The following is a 26,529-nucleotide window of genomic DNA, read 5'->3' as shown; positions in this document are numbered from 1 at the left end:
GTCCCGCATCCCCCCCCCCCCAGGGGTGAGACTAATTACCCATTATCCTTTCATTTTACGCTGCAATTTTCATAAACTTTGACTTTAATCGACCTACTGTAGCCCCTACTTTACCATTTAAATTACTAGTTGATGAAAAAGGATGATTATGTCAATATGATGTCGAGTAGTTTCTCCAATAATTCCAACTAATTTATTCACAATGGCATCATACACTGCACTGTGTTTTACTGTGGATTTCTCATCATAAATGATTTCTAAGTTCACAGTCTGTGCAATAATTGCTTTGATTCAATCTGTCACATATCAAGTTTCAATTTCTCATTCATTAATTAATGCAATCTGCCAGATGTTCTGCTTTTCTACAACTGTGAGCTCCAGTTTTCATGGTGGAAGATTAGCTCAGTGAAAGTGTGCTTACCTCTGAGTTCTACATTTTTGAGAGAGTTGTAACGAACTGCCCTTACAGTGCCTGCAACTAGCTTTATGGTGTGGGCTTATTCTGCTCTCCCTTCCATCTGCAACTTGGATGCTGAAAGTTCCCATGGAATAGTTTTCAAGGCTACGAGCCTGATAAAGTTCATTTTATTGGTTCAGTATGAGGTTCACTACCCTCTCTCATGTGGAACTCTCTGTGTCTACAAGTGCTATGTTTAGGGTTACCACATTTTAACTTTCAAAAAGATGACACTGAAATAAGAGGACACTCTTGAAAAGAGTTTACTTTACATATTGAACAATCATATCAGCAGTCTCATTAGGTGTGTTCTGGACCTCGATTAATTTTGACTGCAAACCACCATTCTTCCAGTTGAAATACTAAATTGTTCCAGAAAATATTGTACTTGTCTGAGTCCACATGCGATTGTACATCAATAGCACCTTTATTTGCCACAGAGACGTGTACGTACCAGCTCCACAAACCAAGCACTTGGCTTCCCATTCTTCTCGATCACTTTGAAAACCCAGGAATTTCATCTTTAGTTCTGCATGAAATTTACACTTTCATTTTGGCAGTGTAAAGAGCTCTTGAAGAAAATCAAACAAGTGTGTACTGTACGGACTCAGACAAGACTGAATAATGGATTGAGCATGCCACTGAACTCTCTCTCTCTCTCTCTCTGCAATTTTGGACACGAAGAGGACACATGAGTGGTGTCGATGTTTAAACAAAACACGTCCATTACACCATGACAGAGTAGAACAAATTTGTACCAAATTGTCCTGGTCGAAACATTTATATGTAACCACGTGTTATCACCATAAGAAAATGTACAAAAACGGTTTAACTGTTTAAAGATGGTGTATCCCTATAAAAATGAAAAAGCAAAAAAGTGGCAAAATTCTGGACATTTTTAGATATTTAAAGCCCTGGCCGGACGGAAATTTTAGGACCGGAAAAGAGAACATGCCCAGGAAAAACCTGACGATTGGTAACCCCACCTATTTTGGCTCCCTGGGGTGCTATAAATTATGAACCTCCAATAAAGAATCAGACAATTGTACATGCACTTGTCAGGATACGGTTTAAAACATTAAAAAAATACCACTAATGAAGCTTGTAATAATACTCTTTTTATACCAATTTTTCAAATTCAGCTTGGTTGACATTAACAATATAGAGTAAGTGCTGTTTAAAAATTACATTGTGGAATAACAAATAAAGTAAGAAGGTTTATGGTTTACACAGTTTATTAGCTCCAAAAAGAGCTATTTATATTCATAATACTGTTCTATTTATGGGATAGATGGAGGAATTTCATAGTAAAGGTAGGATTGTATGGCACAGCATGGTCCGTGGATGAGTAGGAGACATCTCAATGTAAATTAAGTCGGGAAAACCATGAGCTGAGGATTGTTACGTGTCACCACACGGAGATGGTGCTATGTTAACTAGGTTCGGGTTTAAGGCTAGTTCTCCCAGTATGTGATTGCACCCCCCCCCCCCCCAATGACGTTTCCTACATTTTTTTATTTCCAAAGCCAGAAATAAGAGAACCACGTTTTCAACAACAACAACAATAACAACAACAACAACAATAAAGTTTAACGTTTCCGAGCAGGCAAAAACCCCACCTTCCCGGATTCGTACTGGCACGTCATGCCCCCGAGGCTAATGATTGGTATGACATAAGGGGGAAGATGGATGGCAGTTAGAAAAGATAGGACCTCTCTGGCTTCTTCTTGACACCGTCAAGAAGGCTGCACGATTCTCGTTGTTTGTGCTGTGTGAATTTGCTCATTGCTGGAACAGGATGCTGGCCATTGCCTGTTTTGCTGAGTCATGAAGTGTGTACCTTTGAGGAGGAGAGAAGAAGAAGAGCACATCTCTTGGCCTAATCTCAGAGCCTCAACAATCGCCTTGTTGTATGATCAAGGAGAAAGGCGGTGCCATTTGGTGTATGTGGACCTGGAACTTGGAGGGAGTGGTGTGGCAATCTCTATCGTGAGAAGAAACTCTGTGGCAGTTTGATGACCCTGGCGTTGAAGACCATCCACATGAATTACCTCACATATGTGACCGTGATGAGCGATTTGGCGCCATTTTTTGGTGCAGTTTCCCGCACGGTGACTTTGAGGTTCGACTACTTTGAGGCTCCAAAAGGTCACCTCTGCAAACACAGCGAAGTGCCAGCATAAAAGGAGGATTTTCTTTTCGTTTTATCTTTCCCCTTATCTGTTTTTGTAACTGAGTGGAGACGTCTCAAATTAGGAATTAGTTTTCCTCATTTTTCATGACCTCACACTTTGATTTATTTTCATGATAACTTGTTGATTTATGTTCATTAAACCATCATTTTTTAAATCACTTGTTTGTTTATTTGTTGTGGGTTTGAGTATATACCTGAGTGCTTCCATCTGGTATGCACCCTCGCTGCTCTCCATTCCACGCATGCCATAATCTCCAAGGATTTCGGCTGTTCGCCTCAAAGGTAAAACCGTTTGGCTATCCGTCCAGGTTGGTGTTAACTGGCCTGAACACAACAATACTTTAAAAACTCAAAAGCAAAAGAAGAGAAGAAGAAGTAAAAGTAGGCTTCAAAGTTTTGGGCAGCTTGCTCCTCCCATCGACAGGAGGAAGTGATTTTGGCTTTTAGGGACTCGTCCCTCATACAGGACGTGCGCTACGACCGCTAGTGCGTCCTCGAAGGGGGGGGGGGTGCCCCGTTGACACAAGTCCTACTCCCCTCCCTCAGAATTTCTCAACAGTACTTGTAACATACACTGTGCCTGGCATGGCTCTCTCATGGGAGTCTGTTGGGGTTGGTGACAGGTATTCTGCCAGCATCCTCACCCCTGACCTCGGTTGGCCTTGCCGTGCGTGGTTAACCGCTGAATCATTGCGAACTTTGTGCCGCTGGTTCAGCAATATCAGTGAGTACCGTGTGCCACACCGCTACAGGCAGGTGGTCTTGCCCACAATGCAGGGACACATCTGGTGGACTGGATATGGATGCTGGATCAGTGTGTGTTGCAGGGGGCCACATGTGAACTATATATGGATGGTTTTGCAGTACTAAACTGCGACGGATGTCCACTATAGTGGTCGGGAGCGTCATTCTGCCGCCTCTGTACTGTGGTGGTCTATGCCTGAAATGTGCTGGGGTCTGGTGGAGAGAGAGAGAGAGAGAGAGAGAGAGAGAGAGAGAGAGAGAGAGAGAGAGAGAGAGAGAGAGAGAGAGAGAGAGAGAGATATATATATATATATATATATATATATATATATATATATATATATATATATATATATATATATATATATATATATATATATATATATATATATATAGACAGGTAGACAATAGACCAGGGCCTAATAACCCTGGCGCAGGCAGCTCCAACCTCTGCTCACATGTGTGTTGCTTCTTCCTGTCAATGGTTGGAGCATGCTGCCCAAAACATTGAGGCTTACTTTAACGTTTTCTTCTCTTCTTTTACTTTGGAGTTTTTAAAGTATGAAGAATATGAATATCTCTTTCAGGGGCTATTACATGGTGTCAACCATAAATCTTTTACTATTTTAACAGCTAGCAGAGCCTTCCTGTCGTTTTGTTGATGAACCAATTGGTCATCCTGTTTGCCAAAAATTTTGAGCGAGAAGGAGAAGGAAATTTTCAGTGATGCCATCCGGTCCAGATGGCATCAGCCCACTTGTCCGAAAAACCTGCTCTGCTGCTCTTGCTCACTCTCTCTCTGTTCTATTCACCCTCTCATTTGCTCAAGGTCATCTGCCATATGCTTGGAAATCAGCAAACATTACCGCTCTGCAAAAAAGGTGAAAAAACACATCCCTGCAACTACAGCCCAATCAGCCTTCTCCCAATCATCAGAAAGGTTATGGAATTCATAACCACTTCAGACATTAAATCCTTCCTCTTCTCCAATGGCTTGATTTCCGATCACCAATTTGGATTCAGACCAGAGCACTTGACCCTGGATATGCTGCTTCTGCTCTCCCAACAATGGATGGCGATCCTCAATGCCAGACATGAAATCAGAGCCATTTCCCTTGACATATCGCATGCCTTCGATACGGTCAGGCACCGTGCCCTGCTCACCAAACTCTCTTCCTACCTATGGTATCCAAGGCCATTTCCACTCATGGCTCATAGACTTCCTCTCCTGTCACAGTCAACGTGTCGCCCTGAATAGGGTTCTCTCATCCCCTCTTCCTGTTTTGGCTGGAGTTCCTCAAGGTAGCGTTCTGGGCTCTGTTCTTTTTATGGCTTTCATCAATGATCTCTCTGACTCTCTGGGAAATCCTCTTTCTCACTTTACTGATGACTCCACCCTCTGCCGTACCATCTGTCATCCCTCAGCCCGGCAAGCAGCAGCCTCTTCACTCTCTGAAGATCTAGATTAAATCACAAACTGCTCCAACACGTGGAACATGTCTTTCAATCCGAACAAATCTCGCACTCTCACAATGTCTCTCCGAAAGGACCGTCTGGGAAACCCCCCCCCCCCATCTACTTTCTCATTAATCCTCTTGAATAAGTCCTTTCATTCAAGCTTCTGGTTTTCACTAGCTGCTATGATCTTTCTGGGAAAGCCACATTTTCTAAGCTGGCCTCCATTTCCAAGCTGGTCCTTCCTTGGCACACCTGAGATCCTGACCCACGTACAAAGCTTTCGTCTGCACCCTGATGGAGTACTGCTCTCCCCTATGGGCTGGTGCTCCCGCCTATCACCTTTCTCGGCTTCACATTGTGGAAACCAAGGCATTTAGGATCATTGGTATCTCCCACAATGAGGTTGAGTCTTTGGATCTCTCACTCCCTCAACACAGGCAGGGCGGTGGTCTCTCTGTCTCCTATCATCTCCGCTCCGGGTCTCACCCCACCTTGCTCTGTCTGCGATATGTTCCCCCCATATTTCCGCAGGCTGCTAAAGGCCCGTCAGTATCCCCCTTCTCGTAAAACTACCAAAATCAAGAATCACTGCTCACCTTCACTCTTTCATTTCTCTTTTTTTTTTCCCCGCCTTTGGAACAAACTGATACACTGAATTCACTTCAACTCTTCCCTACAGGTCATCAAAGCAACTGTTCACCACCACCTCTTCTCTTAGCCCATCCAAAACCACAATGTTTTCTACCCCCATTAATCCACCCCAAACCAACCTACTTCAAATTAACTGCTTTCCTTCTTGAAAGTCCCTGGTGTGTAAAGACCTGAAAGTCCCTGTAGTGTGCATCTTCTTTACTCCGTGTACCACACCCCATCCCTCTCCCTTCCACATATATCCGAATTTCTCTGTTCATCACTGTTTTGTCCTTCCCTCTCACACCCCTCTTGTCTCATGCTCCCCTTGTTATACGCTGTCATCTGAGTCTCAACATTTTGTATCAAAGAAAGAAAATACAAAAAAAGGAAGATATTTATACATGTATGGAGTGTTTTGACCCCTCACCCACCTCCCCATCCCTGCCCTCACGTCCAACTCCCCCCACTTTACCCCCTGTTCATCATGATGTCCCTTCCCACGAAAATATCTCACACAAAATGACAGGTTTTGACAGGTCTGTCCGTTTGTTTTTTTGTGGGGGAGGGAGGTGGGAGGAAAGTGAGAAAGGATAAATTTACCATTGTGGAGAGTGCTTTAACCTCAGCATTGCCCATGTTGTTGTTCGTCTTTCAGCTGCTCCCATTAGGGGTCGCCACAGCGGATCATCTGTTTTGATCCGCATACCGATTTGGCACAGGTTTTACGCCGGATGCCCTTCCTGATGCAACCCTGGTCGCCTCTTACGACACAGGGATAAGGATTGGGTTTCGCCACGATTCCGGGTTGCCCTACACCCTCTCATAGCGCGGCCCAGCGCAGAGCTCCCGTCCTCAAGCAATCCTTCAACCCAAGCCTCCGAGTCGCTGGATTACAGGCGCACGCCACTACGCCCGGTCTCAGCATTGCCCATGTATAAAATGAAATTGTAATACCCTCTGCCACCACCACGAGGTGGCGCGACAAGGTACACATTTACCTAGACATTTAACCCCCCACCCCCACCCCACAGCCAAAGCTACACTGGAGTGGCTAAGGAACAAAAAGATAGATATCCTTGAGTGGCCCAGTTCGAGCCCTGACCGAAATCAAATCGAAAATCGATGGCATGACTTGAAGTTTGCTGTCCATTAACTCTCCCCACGCAACTTGACTGAGCTTGAACAGTTTTGTACAGAAGAATGGGAAAACATTGCCAAATCAAGGAAAGCAATGTTGGAAGAGACCTATCCCAACACTCACAGCTGTACTTGCTATCAAAGGTGCTTCCACCAAGTATTAACTCAAGGGGGTGGACACTTATCCAACCAAGATATTCTAGTTTTGTATTTTAAATTAATTTTCTGAAATTTGTTGAATTTGTTTTTCACATGAAAGTTGTGGGTTACGATGTGTTAATACAGATGGAAAAAGTCTGCTTTAATGCAATTTAATTCCAGGAAAAGGTAAAAATTTTGAAAGGGGGGGGGGTGTAAACTTTCAAAAGGCACTGTATATTTTTTCTAATGTCATTGTGTGTGTGTGTGTGTGTGTGTGTGTGTGTGTGTGTGCGCGCGCGCACGTACATGCGTGTGTCCTCCATAACTCCAAAACCATGAAACCTAACAGCCTGAAGCTGCATGCATACTCGGGGAACTCCTCGGAGTACGTGAATGAAAATTGGGTGTTTGGGTTAATTTAAACACTCCTTTTGAAGATAATTAACGGCCTTATTTAATTATCCTTTATCAAGGCTCATCCTTGGTCAGCCCGTTTCGTCAGCCTTTCTCCCTCACGAGGGACTTAATTTGCCATGTTGTTTGGCCTGCTCAACGATGCCTTGACTTCGTTCAGGCCGCAACTGTTTCTTAATGATAAAGCGCTCAAATTATTTTTTTCCACTTTCCTTACTCATAACATTGAATGCCTTATACTTACGGATTGCTGGATACACCACAATGCATATAAATTCCTGGAGACGCCAGTGTTTGTGCCTTTATTTCATTTCCGCACATGCGATAATCTCTGGAATCTCTGAACCTAAGACAAACTTCAAAATTTATACTGCGAAATTGACCATAGCAACAGTTCTGACTGCCCCAAAAAAGTGTTCATTTGTCCAATTCGTGCATCGTTTGACACTCCGGGTGTCTCTGGGTGGTGTTTAATATGACTGATCGGTGGTCATGAATCGCTTGCCAAGCCTGTCGTACCTTTTGAACCGTTTCATTGGAATGCTTGCTTGAGTGCTTAAGCCACTTGACGAGCTCTCTCTAAGCTGCTTGGATGTTCGTTTGCAAGCCATGGTGATACACAGCAAAGATATCCGCACCATCCGCACCATCACGCTGCACTGTCCCTCTGCGAAACACGATGAAAAATACATCGATCGACAAACAAAGTTCAGGCCCCATCTGCCTGTGTTGAGTTCCGCGATATCATGTGGTGCCCAGCCTGCCATTCCTTATGGAGGGATGGATGAAGGGATGGATGGAGGGAAGGATGGATGAAATGAGGGATGGGATGGAGTAAAGGGAGGGAGGGGATGGGTGGAGGGATGGGATGGATTGAGGGGATGGTTGGTTGGGATGGATAGAGGGGTTGGGTGGATGGAGGGAAGGAATGGATGGATGGACCAATCTGATGTTTGTAAGTCATCGCGAGACAGTACACGGTGGTGTAAATGACCTTTTATCACAGCTGTTGTCGTTTTTGAAAATATAATTACAAATTGGCATTCAAGACAATGTTTGGTGATAATGTAAAGGGAGTACATATATCAACTTGTGCTCCATCATCTTCGTTAAATCTGACACAAGTTTAATATATAACCTTCACCTCTTAGCGCTGATGCTGAGCACCACTTGGAGACACTGAGAGACCCACCCCCTGGTGGAGTACTTTGGAGGTTATTAGGGTAAAGTTGTTTCCAAAGTCCAAACTCATTGCAAATGCTGCGGAGAATGTATTGGCAGATGAAGGAACAGCAGGTGGGAACTCATTCATTCATCATTTATTCCTTGTACCTCGTGTTTACTCTGTGAGATTGGAGGGTAATGTGTTCATGAACAACTGTGAAACTTGCTGTGCATCCACTTTCCATCGCATCCATCCATCCCTTCCTTCCATTCCTTCACTGCATCCCTTCCCTCCATCCTTTCCTCCCATCTTTGTTTGTCCTCCCTCCCCCACCCTTCCTTCCTCCCTCCTCTTTCTCACCCCTCTTCCAACTTTTATGAAGTAATAAACAATGTGTGGTTGTGATAAGTTCCCACAAGTGGTTGTGCTGTGGTTTGGAGGTGGTTACATTATGCTGTGGTGTTTGCACTATGTTTGGAGCCCGGAGTGTTGGGCAGCATGTGGGTCGGGTGGATGGACACTTTTTTGGCAGTCGTGGCTTCTGCTGGGTTCGATTTTGCGATTTGAATTTTGGCATTTTTGCTTGGGTTGAGAAATTTTGAGGCTTATCGCATTTTGGTTGTAAAATGTGTGCTGAAATTAAATGAAGGCACAAAACACTGACATCTTCAGGCATTTATAAGCATTGCAGTTTGCGTGTGACGTGTTCAAAGGTCTCTTGGCCTGAGCCTGGTTTCGGGGTTTGAACTGCATGTTTGTGCTTGGTGGCGGGTCCGGTTTGACTTGATCGTTTGTCTGGTTTTCATGTCCTTTGGCATTCCGGGCGTCTCCAGGCGGTGTGTGACATCCTCTGAGAGATCCATTTCCAGAGCATGTAAACAAAGTGGCAGCCACTGTTCGAGTACTTCGCGTACCTCAAGGGAAGCCCATGTTATAATCTCTTTAAAAATTGGTGCGTGCTGTTTGAAAGGGGCCACCTCCACCCCCCAGCTTACCATCAAGTCTCACTACCCACTTCCCTCTCCTTGCTTCCCCACCCTCTTCACTCCCACCCACTCCTCATACCTCCTCCCTCCCAGAGTGTATAGCGACACATGGTGAAGTGTCACTCTACCCCCCCTCCCCCACCACTTTCATCGCTCTCCCCACTCCTCCTCCACTCACTCATCCTCACTCTCTCCCCTCCCCTCCCAGCTCCTCGCTGCCCCACTCCTCCCTCACTCCTCCACCCCAAAATGAAGTGATAAAGTAAACTAAGTACATGTTTAAACGTGTGTTCCGAAGTTCAAAATGTAACCTCCCCACACATACCTCTCACATCCCCCTACCAATTGCAAGTCGAACCGCCACCCCCTGCCTCTTCTTTCCCCTCAAGTCACTTTTGTACGGAACTGCAACGGAACTTGGAACAGGCCGCAGTGCATCGGTCACAATGGTCTTTCATTCGTGATACTAACACCAAATTTGTGTGTATGTGTGTATTAGCGACATTTCCATGCTACGCACAGGTGGGAGCCCAAAGTCTAGACGAAAAAATGTTTTGAGGAATTTTATGAAAGCTCCCACCCGCTTGAAGAAAGGTGCTGAAGGGCTGGATGAAGACACTCTCGTGACCAGGATACTGTATCTTTGAAGGCCCTTCCCTCCCCCCTTGTATTGACAAAATAAATTCATTTCAAATAAAAGCCAAGTTTATTGAAATACCGATTACATCAGTTGGTGGTAGATCATTTCTGTGATAAATCCTGTCAGAAGTTTTATATTGTTGGTAGACATGTTATTGGATGATATTTGTGAGGTAGTTGGGTTTCTGCTTTTGGATGAGGAAGGTGTTGCCTTCAGTGAGCCATTCATCCATTCAGAGTTAAAACTGCCTCTCCAGGATTTCATAACAACAAACTGGGTAATAATTATCCAAGAAACCAATAACTAGAAGGCATCTCAAAATGTAAAGCCCCTCCTGCCAAATGTGCCCCAACAATCACCGCTCTTTAATAGACAGTGAGGATTCCTCATGCAGCCATGCTCACCATAACGATAGGCAACCAGGTCTGTGCAGCCTTTTTATACATGACCCTAAGCATGCTGGGATGTTATTTGCTTAATTAATACATGGGCCTCACCTGTGTGGAAGCTGTTGCTTTCAATACACTTCGTGTCTCTCATCTACTCAGGTGTTCCCATTTTTTCTTTTTGTCTACGACCTCTGTATGTATAGCCAAGGGGACTGCTTAGGCAGGACCAATGCTCTGCATTGAGTCTGGTCTCGATGGATATAATATTATATTATATTTTATATGTTGTTGCGGTATTCGCGCCCGCCGGCGTGCTGGCGGCCACGTAACTCGAATCGCGGCACGTCGCCCACCGGACGGACAATCCCGTCGTGACCCTCTTGGACTAACGCCGGGAACTAGTCACGGGTGGGCCTTTCGGCCTCACCACGATCGTGCCAATCGGCCCCCTGCGTGGGATAGGGTTGTTCGCCAAATTCGACCTACCTAAATACCCACACGGAGGGTAGACCGGGGATCGCACCTTGCCGCAGGTCGACTTCGGACACGGGCCACTTTAAGCGACCCGTTCCGTACTATCGGGATAACCGAGCGGTGTTATCGTCAACCTCGACGGTTCGATTAATTATTGGGCGTATTTGGCCCACGACCAACCCTTTACGTGAAGTAAGATGGAGATTCAATAAAAGAAAAGACGAAGCGAAACGGGAAAAACAGTTCAACATAAAGCACATTTATTCCGCGGCAAACGGAAAGCACACATATACAATCACAAAAATTATGCACCAAAAGCAAATGTAAAAGTAACACGACAATTCTGCACAAAAAGCAAATGCAACAAAAGAGACACAATGCAGATCTACTACCGACTACGCGAGCACACGGCAACACTTACACAGTTTTACTTCACAGACTGCGCCGACAACACATATACTCCAAAGCAAAAGAAAAAGGGGCCACCCTCAACGATAAGGGGGCAGACGGGCCTGGGGCCGAGACCGCGTCGATCCTACCCGTCTGGTGATGAGCCGCAAAATGGCGGCGGCGCCCCGACTCCGCGGGCCTCGCTGGCACTGCCTGGAATGGGGTGGGAACGGGGCCCCCTTCTCACACTATCTCAGCGCGGGGGGAAACAGGGGGGGTTGTTGATGCTCGGGGGAAGGAGGATATCTGGCTGGCTTGGGTCCCGCGACGAGCGACGCCACTGCGACCTCGACCGTGTTACCGGCCTCCCCTCTCCGCAGCTCCCCCACTCTGACACGAGCGCCGACCTCCACAAAGCTTCTTGGCTTCTCCAGACTCTCCGGACCCCGACAGACACTCTCTCGACTGATTTCGCCGCCGCCACAACTCTCCAACTCTCCTTAACTGCTTCGATTCGCTCCGCGCTCGGCGCTTTATAGTCTGACAGGAGAAATCATATGCAGATTTTTGGATCAGGAACGGCTTGGGGGCGGAGCCACGCTCCCCATTGGACAGAGGAAAAGTGGGCGTGAATCATTCTTGATCCGCGAATCTGCATATAGCGATTATACTCCGACGCGCCTGGAGGCGGGGCCAAATCGCCCCACGCTCGCTGATAGGACGGAACAGAAGTGGGCGTGAATCATTCTTGATCCGATTTCTCGGAAAGGCTGGTGTTTTTGCACCCGCTGCTCGGTGCGCGCCCTGTACGAGTCCAGTATCGGTGCCCACAAGCGGCGCGGTGATGCGATGGTTGCGAGGGCGAGTTGTGACGGTAAAGGTCGTGGCTGTTGGCGTTGTTGTTGTTGTTGTTGTGAAGCGGTGTTGCGGTTGGTGGTTGTTGTGTGATGGCTGTTGAGACGTGGTTGGTGGTGGTTGTGGTGGTAGTAATGGCGGTTGGTCCAAAATAAAGATAGTAAAAGAAAAACGGCTATCTAAAAGGGTCGCAGCCCGAATGAATAACATTTATTCCCTCTACACAACGGGTTTGGGCTAACTACACATATACTTACAGAGATATCTCACCTATGGGACCTGAATGGTGGTTTGCGAATTTCGTCAACCACAACAATATATATATATATATATATATATATATATATATATATATATATATATATATATATATATATATGTATATATATATATGTATATATATATATATATATATATATATATATATATATATATATATATATATATATATATATATATTGTTGCGAATTCACGCCCACCGGCGTGCGATCGGCCGCGTAACTCCAATCGCAACTGCGTCGCCCACCGGACGGACAATTCAGTCGTGACCCTCCTGGAACTACTGCCAGGAACCAGTCACGGGTGGGGGTTTAACCTCACCACAGTCCAGTCCGCATTCTACCCACGTGAAATAGGGTGAATCGCGGAATGTTGATATACCTAAGTACCCTTGCGGGTAACCTACCGAGGGGCTGCACCGCGCCGCAGGTCGGCCTGGGACACGAACCGCTTAAGCAGTCCATTCCCTACCACAGTGATAACCAAGCAGTGTTATCGCCGACCTTTACGGATCTGATTCTCTTTACCAGGCGTTCAAAACCCACTACTCATTCAATGATGCAAGATGGCTTTTCAAAAGGGAAATAGGACACGACGAACGGGGTACATTGCACACAAGGACATTTATTCACTATACAGCACAACACAAGCAAGGGCAGTCATGCAATATACAAGTAACAAATAGAATGCAAAAGCAAAACGACCGACGACAATTATTATTTACAAGCACAGTCACTTATACAGTCGTAACTTTACAGGACACGGTGCTACAGCATGCATACAAAAACAAAAGGAAAGACCTCCCCATAGGCAGGGAGGGAGACGGGGTCCATGGACATTTATAACGTAGGCCTTGGCTGACCGAATGGGCCCACGAGACCGTGCAGGTTACCTGCCCCTCCCCCCCTTAGTGGTCGTCGAGTCATGACGTCCCACTCCCCCAACAGCTAGCGTGGACGCGCCTGGTTTCCGGGCCTCCTGCGTGGCCGGCGAACTCTCTCCGGCACTCCTCGTCCGGACGTGCAGGTCCACACCACACAGCCGGCAGAGCTGTGCCTCCCGTCCGTGTCCCCGATGCACGGGCCCTCCACCGGACCCCGACCACAGGAACAGCTGAACCACCCTAGAAGCACTGAACCACAGGAAGCACCGGACCACCAAAGGCAGGCGAGTGTACCACGAGCCGGAAGAAGCAGCAGGGCATGGACCACCGGGACACAGGGGAAGAGAGTCATGAACCACAGGGAGATCTCTCAGAGACCCGAGCCTCGCGTACGGTCCGCCCTTTATAGCGCGGAGCTCCGCCCTTCATAGCGTGGGGCTCCGCCCTTCGCTCCACCCCATTTTCGGCTCCACCTCCCTTCGAAGCGTTTCGAGAAGCCTCCTGAAAAGGGGTGTGCCCTCTCGCCCCCTCCCCGCGCGCTGTGCAGGGGACGGGGGAAGTCGGTTTTGGCTCAGGTCCAAGGAATTATTCCCCCAAAAAGAGGCGGTCACCTTTTCTCACCTTTGACCCCCGGCTCGGATCGTACTTCCCCCACACCAAGCGTGGGGAAAATAGCCAGGAAAATCAGGCGGGAGAAGCCGCGCGCCATCGGAGATCCTTCTTGCTTCCCTCCTCGCATTCTCAGACGGTTTCCGACGCGGAAAGGGGGTTGTAGCGTGGTCTGTGGAGGATGGCGTTCGCAAGTGGGCATAGTCGCGAAGATGGTGGTGGTTGTTGTAATGGTGATTGTAGCGTGGTTGGCGTTGTGGCGTAGTTGATGGTGGCGGTTGTTGGCGTGGAGGTTTGTTGCAATGGTGGTTCAAAATAACGATAGATAAAGAAAAACACTATCTCAAAGGGTCACAGCCCGGTGAACACGAATAAATTCCCATTCAGCAACGGTGGAGAAATCTGACTGAACATAGACTTACCGGGATAACTGATCTTAGGAAGCGATATGGTGTTCTGCGAATTTCGACAGCCGTAACTATATATATATATATATATATATATATATATATATATATATATATATATATATATATATATATATATATATATATATATATATATGTATATATATATATATATATATATATATATATATATATATATATATATATATATATATATATATATATACTAGCGATACCCGTGCACATGCACAGGATAGCAGTACAACATAGCTGGTGGCAGACGACAGACCGTACACGGGGAATGACAAAAATACGCATTGTGCAAAATGCAAATGGTACTGTGGAACGCCAAGACTTCCCAAACATTGTCGGCATGTCCGCTTAGTGCCACAGCAATTTCATAGGGATCGTGTGACGGCTAGCCGAGTTTTTTGGTGTGCAAGCTTGGTATTATACTCGAGATATACAGTATATATACATATATATGAATATATATATATATATATATATATATATATATATATATATATGTATATACATACATATATACTAGTGAGGTGTGCTAACACATTGTGGAAGCAAACGAACCGTGTTTCCCCATTGTCTCGGATCACTCACCTGCATTTGATTTTTCATTTATTTATTTTCATGTATTTATATTTTCATTTATGGATGCTTTTCGATGGTTCTGAGGTTTTTTCCTCGTGTATTATAGACTTTGATGTCCACCCAAACATACAATTTCAGCTTCCTTCGTCACCCGGAAGGTATCAATATCACTTTCTCACTTCGTCAGTGTGTGTCAGTCAGTAAGTCAGTCAGTGAGTGGTGAGAATTAAAGATATATATATATATATATATATATATATATATATATATATATATATATATATATATATATATATATATATATATATATATATATATATATACACAGCCTGGTGTTGACGCAGTGGTTAGGGTAGCAGCTTGGGATCCAAAAGGTCCTGAGTTCAAGCCCCGTTGGACCACTGAATTAATACACACCAGAAGGTTGACTCAGCCTGTCATCCTTCCGAGGTCGGCGAAGTGAGTACCATTGTACTGGGCCCAGTGTATGCCCCGGTTCGAATAAGTGTACCATATCCCTGTGTCGTAAGAGGTGACCAGTGTTGCGTCAGGAAGGACATCTGGCGTAAAACCTGTGCCAAATCACTATGCGGATCATAACGGATCATCTGCTGTGGTGACCCAGCCACAGAGCAGCCGCCAAAAGAAGAAGATATATATATATATATATATATATATATATATATATATATATATATATATATATATATATATATATGTACACAAAAAACACATTTCTAAGATTAAACACCTTGATGTCATTGCCTTTTTAGTTAATAACCTTTGTAGAAGTTTTGTACTTTCAATTGTCCTTTAGTTTCACTGACAGCTGCTTTTGCACGGTGAGAGGAGCAATGGTTTGACATTGATTATGACAGATGCATTTGGTTACCTCTCATGCTTATTTTCTGTTCCACTCCAGTCCAAGCGTGTTTCAGAGCAATACAACAATGGCATTTTGTTCCTGAATTGAATCGTCACAGATATTTACTAAGCTGTGATGTGTTTGTGTTATAAAACAAGCAGTTTCTTTATTGAAGGGAACCTGTTTGTTGAACACTTTATCGCAATGCTCCTGTCTTTAGCAATGGTGACATTTATTGGCATGCTTGCATGTCTTATCTTCCAATGTCACTCTGCCAAGCTGTTAAATGTAACAGATTAAAGCCTCACCCAAACGTCCAAATGGTTTATGCAAGCTCTTCACCTCTAACTGGATGAGACTGAACAATAACTTACACCGATAGTAAGATACAAATCATTTTGACATCCTTTATTTCCTCAGTATCATTGTGATTTCTTCACACTGTCAGAAACGAGATTTTAAAATGCTATAAAACTTGATTTGGTGATGAGCAACTGGTGTGGCACCTGAGCCATTCAAATCTAATTAGCTCCTCAGAAGTGACAAATGCTTGATGTCAGAAATATTATTTCCACTATAATGTAATAATGAATGAAAGATTTAACATTGATTGGTGAAATCTCAAACTCATGACCAGAATATCTACATATTCAAGGTGATTGTAACTCGTTTGAAATTTTCCTTCATTATTTTGACTTTTCACCATTGTTAATGAAGATTACAAAAAAACACGGTTTTATATTCTCTATATTCCATCGACACACTTTTCCTCTTTTTTCCTTCACTGCCATATCTTGTTCTTGTCATTCCCTTTTTGTCCCCTGCCCCTCTGACGAGTTCAGGATGACATTAAAATGAGCTCCATCCAACCAACGGACAGATCGACCGATCATCCGTCCGTGTACTTTTGTGTACGCGATGTTTAATAAAACCGTTGAACATTTGGCTTTCATATTGCAGATATCTATTCCTCATGACATTATCTCAACCTATTAGATCACGGCTGTGATTGGCTTAATTATGTTGCCATGGCAACCATCTTGGTAAATCGACTTCTGTGCGTGATATTTCAAAAAACGTTCAAGATTTCACTTTCACATTGCATATATCTATTTGTCACACGACCAAAAGGCAGGGGACCTCGGGTATCAGTTAGTTGTTTTTTCTCACACCCTCTCTAACCCCTGCACCCTCTTTCGATTATTTTATCCTTCCCTGTTTCTATCTTGGTCATAATATTAAATTTATAAATTCACCAACTCACCACACATTTATGTAATACGAGTGGATATGCCTGTCGAGGTTGTGTACTTGAATTGAGTGGAATTTGATGTGATGGGAAAGGTCAGAGAACAGCAATAATAATTCCATGACTAAAAGAATAAATGGAGACAACAACCACCGCATCAGCAACAATCCCATGACAATTAGGCTTGAAACATCACACACTGCAATACTGTGATGTCATCAACTTTGACAAAGTTTACTTTCAACTAGGACAAAAGGAGTAAAAGTTAGAAGTACATTTGGATGCTGGAAACAGAATTGTAAAACAATTTTGATTATTCGTCATATTGCAGATATCTAACCTGGTGTTGGCTTAGTGGTTATGGTGGTGGCTTGGGATCCTCAGGGCCTGAGTTCAAGCCATGTTTTCTGCTGAATTAACACAAGGGGGTTGACTCCGCCTGCCATCCTTCTGAGGTCGGCAAAATGAGTACCAGTGTGAGAGCCAAAAGGCTGCACACGAAGGGAAGGGGTGTTGACAGATTTATTAAAATATGGTATTGATGTGCTGCAGGCATGATCAGTCAAATGGCCTCCTGTGAATAATTTTCTTGTAATTATTCCGATAAAGTTTAGTGACAATGCTCAAAGCAATGATATATATATATATATATATATATATATATATATATATATATATATATATATATATATATATATATATATATATATATATATATTCATTGATGCAAACAAACACGACGTAATAGTGACCAAAGCTTTTCGTGCTGCAGTCTTCAGGGTAAAAAGATAAAAAAAAATTCAAGGCAGTATACTCGGTGGGACTCCGACAGCTCCATGAGATACAAAATTGCCTTGATCAATATCCTGGTTCTCAGAGCACAGAGGATTTGTTCACCTTGTAATCTTCCTGCTGAAATAGACAAAATCATGAGTATATTCAGTGAGAAAGGTTATCCAGAGCATATAGTAAAGAGATACGTGCACAAGTTTCTAAACACGACAAAAGATCAGAAGATTGGTCCGGACAAATGTCCAGTCTATATCAGGATACCTTGGAAAGGGCAATCATCACGAAGGTTTGAAGTTCAAATGAAACATATCGTATCCAACATGTTTCTGGCTGTGCAACCCCGAGTAATCTTTACCTCTTGCCATTTGCTGATGTCGGTCAACAAGGATGTGCTACCCACCTCACAAACCAGCAATGTTGTTTCTGAGTTTCAGTGCCGATGTGAAGCTCGGTACGTGGGCCGCACAACACGAAGATTGGCTGATCGGATAAAACAACACGTCCCCTTGGCGATTCGAAGAAAGATTGTGAGGGTGAGAACACAACCAATGCGAGCATGTAGACATATCCAGCAACCATCGGCCACTGTATCTGCTTCATCTGCCATTGCACAGCACCTGGTTGCCGACCCTATCTGTGCAGACCAGTACAATAGAGATATGTTCAGGAAATGGAGCCGAGGTCGGAGCTCGTTTCATTGAGATATGTTGGAAGCAGCCTTCATCCTTACCAGCATTCCAATATTATGTCATCAAAAGAAATTTGTATGATCTTTGTGTCTCTTTCAGCATGGAAAGATCAAGGGAAGTACGGTAACAAATGGTGAATGGACCTTAGGGGAAACCCATCCCCCCTCTCTCCAGGATGTGGATGCAAATGTCAATCATCGACGAACTCTGCTCCAGCCAATGGGAGCTCGAGGTGAAGATGATGAGCCAACCAATGGGCGTTCGGATGAACCGTGATGTCATTATGGTTGAACCAATCAGTGTCTACCTTATTGAGACTTGCGTATATAAGCACACGCCTTCACTTCCTCCTTTACTTGCTGCAATTTTTACCCTGAAGAGTGCAGCACGAAAAGCTTTGGTCACTATTATGTTGTGTTTGTTTGCATCCAGATTTAAGTTCTGTCATCCCATACATCTGTATATGTATACACACACACACACACACACACACACACACACACACACACACACACACACACACACACACACACACACACACACACACACACACACACACACACACACACACACACACACACACACACACACACACACACACACACACACTTTCTGAGTTGGATTATTTTGAAGCATGCTTCTTAATCTTAGTGTTGTATTTCTGTTTGCTTCCTTTTGATAAGGTGGTGTACAAGAACAATGACGTGCGGCTGGAGCTGTCAAGACTAGCACGTGTTGGGGGCCCTAAAATGAAAGTGCATGGGAATGTGGCTTTTCGCTGTGAGGAGGTGGCGACACTCGACCCAATCTCGTTTGATTCTCCATCATCATTCATCGCTCTGCCACGTTGGAATGCCAAGAAGATTGGCTCTCTTGCACTGGACTTCTGCAGCACAGAGCCTGATGGGCTTCTGCTATTTACGCATGGCAGGCCACGAGGTGGCCTGCGCGATGGGTAGGTTGGCAATCATGAAAAGAAAGTGGATCTCACTGCAAACATAAGTTGGACATTATCACCCATTTCAGCACAGGAGTTCCAGTTTTTTCTTAAAATGTCACTTTGATACCGACATATTTCATGGTGTTAACCTGTTGTCAAAACAAAATAGGACCTCAACCTTCTCTTAATTTCATCCATGTTTCCTTTCTTGGCTTTCAGCCACAATTCTGTTTCTAACCTCGAACGGCATTCAGGAAAGCGCACACCACCACCAGGCTAAACACTTTACGTTTTGTTGTTTACTGAATAAGATAGGCCGGATCTGTTTGCGGACCTTGGCCAAAATTGAATCGGCTTGTTCTTGTCATCTACACAACTCATCCACCAAGTTTTGTCATAATCCGTTCACAACTTTTTGAAATAGTATCTTGCTGTACTGTATATCATTTTGGCCCTATCTCTCAGTGATGAAGAATTACTTTTAAAATTAAAATATTATTGCATCCAGATCTTCATCAAAATCAAATCATTTCAACCTTGTATCACACCCATCCTGTCCAGCAAATATTGTCTGACTCTATCCAAAACGTTTTGAGATATCGTGCTCACAAACAAACAACAGACAGACAGTGGTGAAAACATAACCTCCGTCCATCTTCGGTGGTGGGGGTAATTAGATGCTCAGTCTTCAAAACCAGTGTCACGTGACATGCTTATCTTTTTTATGCAGCATGAAAATAATTATTGTACCATAAGCAAATATATTAATAGATATTTCTCCTCGTTGAAAACGAGATAAATCGAAGAAGCTACAGAGCAGATTTTATTGAAGTAATATTTATTTCTAAGTAACCAGCTTGTAAACACCAGTGCAGGCCTCGTTGTTTTGATTGCTGGAGCTATTTTGGTTGAATAGATCATTTGAATAAAAAAACGTCTTCAGGTTTTTGACACCAAATTTATAGTTTACCTTTCTTGATCAACATTTGGCCTAAAGATGAAATGTATAAAATGAAAATGATCGAACAGCCAATGGTGATGCCAAGTGGGGTAAGGACACCTCTGTTTTGAAATTTGGGGCAATATTCCATCAATGATATCCTGCTCACAAACAAACAGAAAGACAGACAGTGGGGGGCAATGTTTTTAAATGTGGGGCAATATATACATACATATAACCATACATATATCCATACATATATATATATATATATATATATATATATATATATATATATATATATATATATATATATATATATATATATATATATATATATATACAGAGGAAAAACTGGGTGTAAAATGCAAATAACACATGAAAGAATTGCATCTCATGTATAAATATGTTACGTAGTACAATCATGTATTGATTTGGTACACTGATTAATTGTCATGCAAGTAATCAGAAATTGCTACACATGGAGAAGGATATAAAAGGTGTACTTGGTGATATCATTATAGCGTAGTGAATACTATTTCTCCTGTGAAGTCATTAGGAAGTGAAGGCTACACCATGCGGAAGATTTCATTCTGACTTTGTTTCAGTGAGAGTATCCACGACTCCGAAGAGGATTCTCCAACCTGTACCGTTGACAATAGATGCGGTCAAGAAAGAAAACCCAAACTCTCCAAAAGTGATGTTTAGTATCCCAGGGCATGTTCTCTATGTGCTGTGCAAGGCTCCAGTTGAGAATTTGTGAAAGACCAAGCTGAAAATGCAGGTGTGAACATTTAAAAATGGGACGACATTCGTGCAATCTGGTCTCAATGGATGTGTCGTTGCTCGACAAACCTCTTCTGAGGAGAGCAACCAAACAAAACTGCTGAATTGGGCAACAGAAATTAAAGAGTGTAATGACCAAACCTGGAAGGTGGCTCTGTCAACAGATGAGTCCAAGTTTGAACTGTTTGGCAATCATCAACAGCAGTTTGTTCAAATGAATAATGGGGAGTGAAATACCAGTCAGTGTGAACAGGGGCAATGAAACATGACGGTGCATCAGTACAAGTGTCAGACTGCTTCTCAGCCAAGGGAATAGGAGATTAACATAAAATTTAAGATACACCCATGACCGACAGTTCGAGCCAGATTCTGATCCATTCTGCCATTCCCTGAAGAAGACATCTCATTTGGTGGGGATTCATCTTCAACATTATATGAACATCTAGCATACAGGCAATGTGGTGAAAAACATATAGAGAGTCTTATGGAACATTTCCAAAAATACCTTGGCCTGCACAAAACCCTGATATGAACATCATAAAGGCTCCATGTGGGAACGGAGTTATGCTGATAGTGATAAGTGAAACATCATTGAATGACGTTGGATGGATTTTGTAAAGTGACCTTGGATATTTGAAAGTAGTCCATCGATAAACTGACCATCGGAACATGACAACATGTTAAGGTCTATATTTAAAATATGTCCGAAATACGAATGCACTGAACAATGTATTCATCTGTTTTTGTATATTTTATGAAAGAATGCATTGTCTATGTGTTATATACATCTATCAGTTGCATTGACTCATTATTTGTGCATATGCCATGCGTTTCTATATTTATTATTTGCAATAGCTTGTGTGTTTGTATGTATCTATGTATGTACGATTGTATGTGTATCTACTATCATACTGTATATATGTATAGACAGTAATACCTCGCATAACACTGCCCTGTAGACCGACCCAAAAAGAGTCGTTGCTGCAAAAGGTGCTTCCACCAAGTAGTGACGTAAGGGGATGAATATTTTTACAACCAGTGAATTTCGGTTTGTACATGTTTTTGCAGGTATTCCTGACATTTAACCTCCTTCAACTTTCACAGTGTTTAGTTTGATCTCTTCAGTTATTAATTTAAAAAGTTCATTTGGAAGACTTATTTCTACTTAATTCAGAATTCATCTGAATGTGGCATTATTGGGAGGAGGTGAATGCTTTTGCTGGCCACTGGACTTCCATACATACATACATACATACTGTTTGTCTACTCAGCTTTTCTTATTGATACCTTTATACCCCTCAGTCCTTTTGGGCTCAGGGTTATTAGTCTCACCCCAAAAGGGATGCAAGACAATTGCAATGCCCCTTTGTGTGTGTGTGTGTGTGTGTGTGTGTGTGTGTGTGTGTGTGTGTGTGTGTGTGTGTGTGTGTGTGTGTGTGTGTGTGTGTGTGTGTGTGTGTGTGTGTGTGTGTGTGTCCATGTCTATATATTTTTGCTTTTATAATGGTTTTCTCTGCAACCGCTTGTCTGATCGATGCAAAACTTTAAACATAGGAGGGACTTCCCATGACGTCATAGGTTTGCTAACTGTGATGCCATAGATCACATGGTATGGCAGCCATATTGGATTAAAGGGAAAGAAAATTGGACATCCTTTTCTCCAAAACAGCTCAAAAAAATATATTTAAGAAAGGTACATATCACCTCCCCATGGGGTATATACTGTGATAATGATAATGTCCTCGGAGAAGTGGTATTCCAGCCATAATTGGTTGAATTTAAATTATTACCTGAAAAATCTGAAACTTCATCCATTTTATCTGTGACCTGATGTGAGTGAAGAATTAAATTTATGACATTCATAATCCATGCCAAGAAACTATGTGACATAATAGGGTGCATGGATGATACGGGCATATGGGCCATAATAGCAGTGGACCATAATAGTAGTGTGTTCAGTTAACGATGGTACTTTTGTTCAGAATGAACATGTAAGGCGAAACTATGTGCTCTACGAGTGCCGTTCTAGTTTAATTTAGTAATTGAGGAAAGTTTATGGCACGTGTGTCCAGTGTCTTATCTTATGAAGACGTGCCTTTGAAATGCATTGTGTAAATTATTTTGTAGATGGGACTTTTCCAGCTTAAGCCACACTTCCTCCCCCATTTTCAGGAAAGATCCAAATCAACTCTTTTGTATTTCACTCTCTTACTAAAAGTTTCACACCACTATTCACATTTTTTTGGCTCAGTGGTATTGCAGCTATGGTACCTTTTTGATATATTTGGAATCCAACCATCTGAAAGAATCGAAACCTTCTCTTCTATCCATTCATTTAAGTTGGCTGTACACTGACGTATGTGCTCTATCCATTAATTTACCTGCATACACGTGTTTTTCTCATTTTTGCTGCAATTATGACATCCCCATTTCTTCGATATTTCTTCCCCCTCAACCAAGTATCAAACCATGTGAAAATTAAAAATTTGCCTATATTTTCAATCACCATATTCGGAATGAGTTAAAAACTGGTGTCTGTACTCTGGGTGTGCCCAGGAAGGGTTTAGTCGGTAAATTTTTTTCAAAAGAAACCATAGCCTGGAGGGTTCAGAGTGTGGGGAAGATGCAAGATTGACATTTCTCCCCACCAAAAAATAATTAATCTCTAGAATAAGATACAGTGTCTGTGTCAGTTTTGCATCTCGTCCCACACCACTGATCACAACGAGTTGAAAATGATAGCATATTAATCGCCAAGGACCTAAGCAGTGCAGGGTTAAAAAAAAATTCACATGGGCAAAAAAGCATTTTCATTTTTCACATCAATATCGATAAATTCACAGACAAAACGTTCACATGCAATATGTAGACATCCACCAGGATTGCCGTTATAAAGCAACTGGGATTTCCGGAAGCATTTGATCTTTGGGGTTTAAGTGTAGTCATGTGTCATCTAGATTTACTAGTATGTTGGATGCAGGAGGAGGCCATTTGGCCAATCAAACTTGTGCTACATCAGGACCTGATTAATTCAATTCAATGGTTTATCAACATATATTCACTGGGGGTGTGGATGTTGGAGTGGTGGAGTGGAGATGAGGACAGTGGGGCAAGCACAGACATTATCAGCGTGTTATTTTTTTTTAACATATATTCCGTATATTTACATAATGGGATCCAGCATGTATGTGTCATTTTTTTTGCATCTCCTCCCAAACCAATTGTTGCACAAAGTTGAAAATGGTCCCCTATTATTCACAAAGACCACAGGCAGTACAGGGTCAAGAAAAAATTGATTTTGACACAACATTTTCATTATTCACACAGATAAATAGCTAGATAAAGCAAATGTGAACGAAGCTTCGTGTGGTTTGGCGACAAGTGAGATGCTGCTGATTGGCTTTGTGAGGTGAGGCACACTGTTGTAATTGGCTCCTGGAAAGTGATGTCCTGTTTTGACTGTACCCATTTCCCCAGTTTTGTTTTGTTTTTTTCTACAACAGCGAGGCTTATGGAAGAACAAGATTAAAGTGACAGTAACCAGCAAATATATAAAAAACAGAATATATACATATATATATATATATATATATATATATATATATATATATATGTATATATATATCGAGAGAGAGAACAAGAATGAGAATGCTGAAATGATCAAGTAAGAAGGTTGGGGCTCGGAAGTTGGTGTTAGTGGGGTTAAGAAAGATAATGGGTCAGAACGGAGGATGACATGAGGTGGTAGTTCACTGCCTGTTTAAAGCCCTGTATGGAAGAGTTGGAAGGAATTGCCTCTGGAAGGCAGTTCCATAGATGGGAGAACTGAGTAACAAAGGGGTTAAGGTGTGCAATCAGCCTTGATTTTGGAAGTTTACACAGGAGTGGGTTACTCGAATAACATGTGCATGCTGGAAGACGGTCAGAAGACTGAGAGGGCAGAGGGAGCAATATCAGAAAGAGGTGGTAGCTTGTCCATAATCGAGTCATTGAGACAGAATGCAAACTTTTTTGATCGGAGATCAGGCTATTTTAAAACAGGCAAGACTTTACCTCAGCAGCAATGATGGAATCCATAACTTTCTTGCAATTGTGGAAGTAAGCTCAGTGGCCTGTGGTTGATCGGATCTGTTTTTTCACCTTTCTACTTTTTTGCACCTTTCAATGCAGAAGGGATATAGTGAAAGGAGAAGGACATTCTGAATAGGGCAGAGGGGGAGCAAGAATGTCAGAGCAGGATTTAAAATCATTGACACTGATGCCATCAGGGCCCTTTGCCAAAGCAGGGTCAAGGCCAAACAGAACTTTATCTGTCTTCTCAGGTGAGAATGACACGTAGTCCACTAGACAGTGGGTATGAGGCAAACACAGTAAGATGGGGATAGACCGTAGTGGGTTGAGTACTCGAGATTTGGAGGCAAATATAGACTTGAGACATGCTACCTTATCTCAGGCAGAGCCTGCCATATTGCTATTTGAGATGCATGATGGGATTGAGGGTGAGTCACACCAGAGACAGACTCGACAAGGCGCCTCTACGACTTGGAGGAAGGAGACTGATTGGGGCCCACGGGCTTTCTTGTACTCTCAGAAGTTGGAACTGTCATGGCAAACATTTTTAATTTTACCATTATGCCTCCAAATAGAGCAGAATAAAGCAGACATGCTGCATGTGATGATCATCATGAAGACCGACTTGCCCAAAAAAATTAATACTCCTGGAAGTCTGAACTGCCATTTCAAACTTATTTGTGTTTCACATTATGAAAAGTGTTTTTGTATTTGATTCCTATGCACTCCTGCACATCTGAACAGAATGAGTTGAAAACAGGTCGCTGTACTCGGGATCTTGGTTTTCGGCGGTTAAAAAAAAGATATAGGTCCCAGAGTTCAGGATGGGGGGGGGGGGAATGGGGTGACAACAATTCAATGTAAATGTTTATTGTATATCACCACATTTTGTAGCTTTAAAGGAGGAAGGGGCATTAGCCACCAATCGTGTAAACATAAACTGCATTTTATTTTCTCTGAGGCACAGTTGGACTCGTAATTTAAACAGGATGAGCTTTCTCCTGGACTTCATTGGGAAGAACTTTCGTGTAACATTCTTGCTGCTTTTGTGCATCTGAAAACTTTATCCGAGTACATTAATGTTATTTAAAATAACCATTTTGCACATCCTTTTTGAGAGCATCAGCAATTATCAAATGTTTGGAAATATGCCCATGCCACTTGTGCAAAGAGAACCAGCTTTCTTCAGCAATCACATGGTGAAGAACGTCCAATGCTGGAGACCAAGAGCAATACTATTGTAACTGATTCTTTTGTTACTTCCCTGCTCACATTCTTCTGGCATTTTCTTCAATTCTTTTCACATTGATGGTCCATTCTCCAAGCTTTTATT

General features: G+C 42.9%; 1 protein-coding gene across 13 annotated transcripts in view; it reads left to right on the top strand.

The window, feature by feature from the left end:
- The window catches only part of LOC147020022 (neurexin-1-like), a 1,432,118-nt gene that overhangs the window by 649,241 nt on the left and 756,348 nt on the right, over positions 1-26,529 (top strand). For all 13 annotated transcript variants that reach the window (XM_085894958.1, XM_085894955.1, XM_085894959.1 and 10 more), the window contains one exon: positions 19,143-19,414. In XM_085894958.1, the coding sequence (XP_085751084.1) occupies positions 19,143-19,414 (272 nt within the window). The remainder of the gene's footprint in view (positions 1-19,142; positions 19,415-26,529) is intronic.

The sequence above is a fragment of the Eptatretus burgeri genome, chromosome 9 (genome assembly GCF_056783735.1).
Source record: "Eptatretus burgeri isolate ZD-2024b chromosome 9, Ebu_testis_v1, whole genome shotgun sequence".
NCBI lineage: Eukaryota > Metazoa > Chordata > Myxini > Myxiniformes > Myxinidae > Eptatretus > Eptatretus burgeri.
This window is presented reverse-complemented; position numbering and strand designations above follow the sequence as displayed.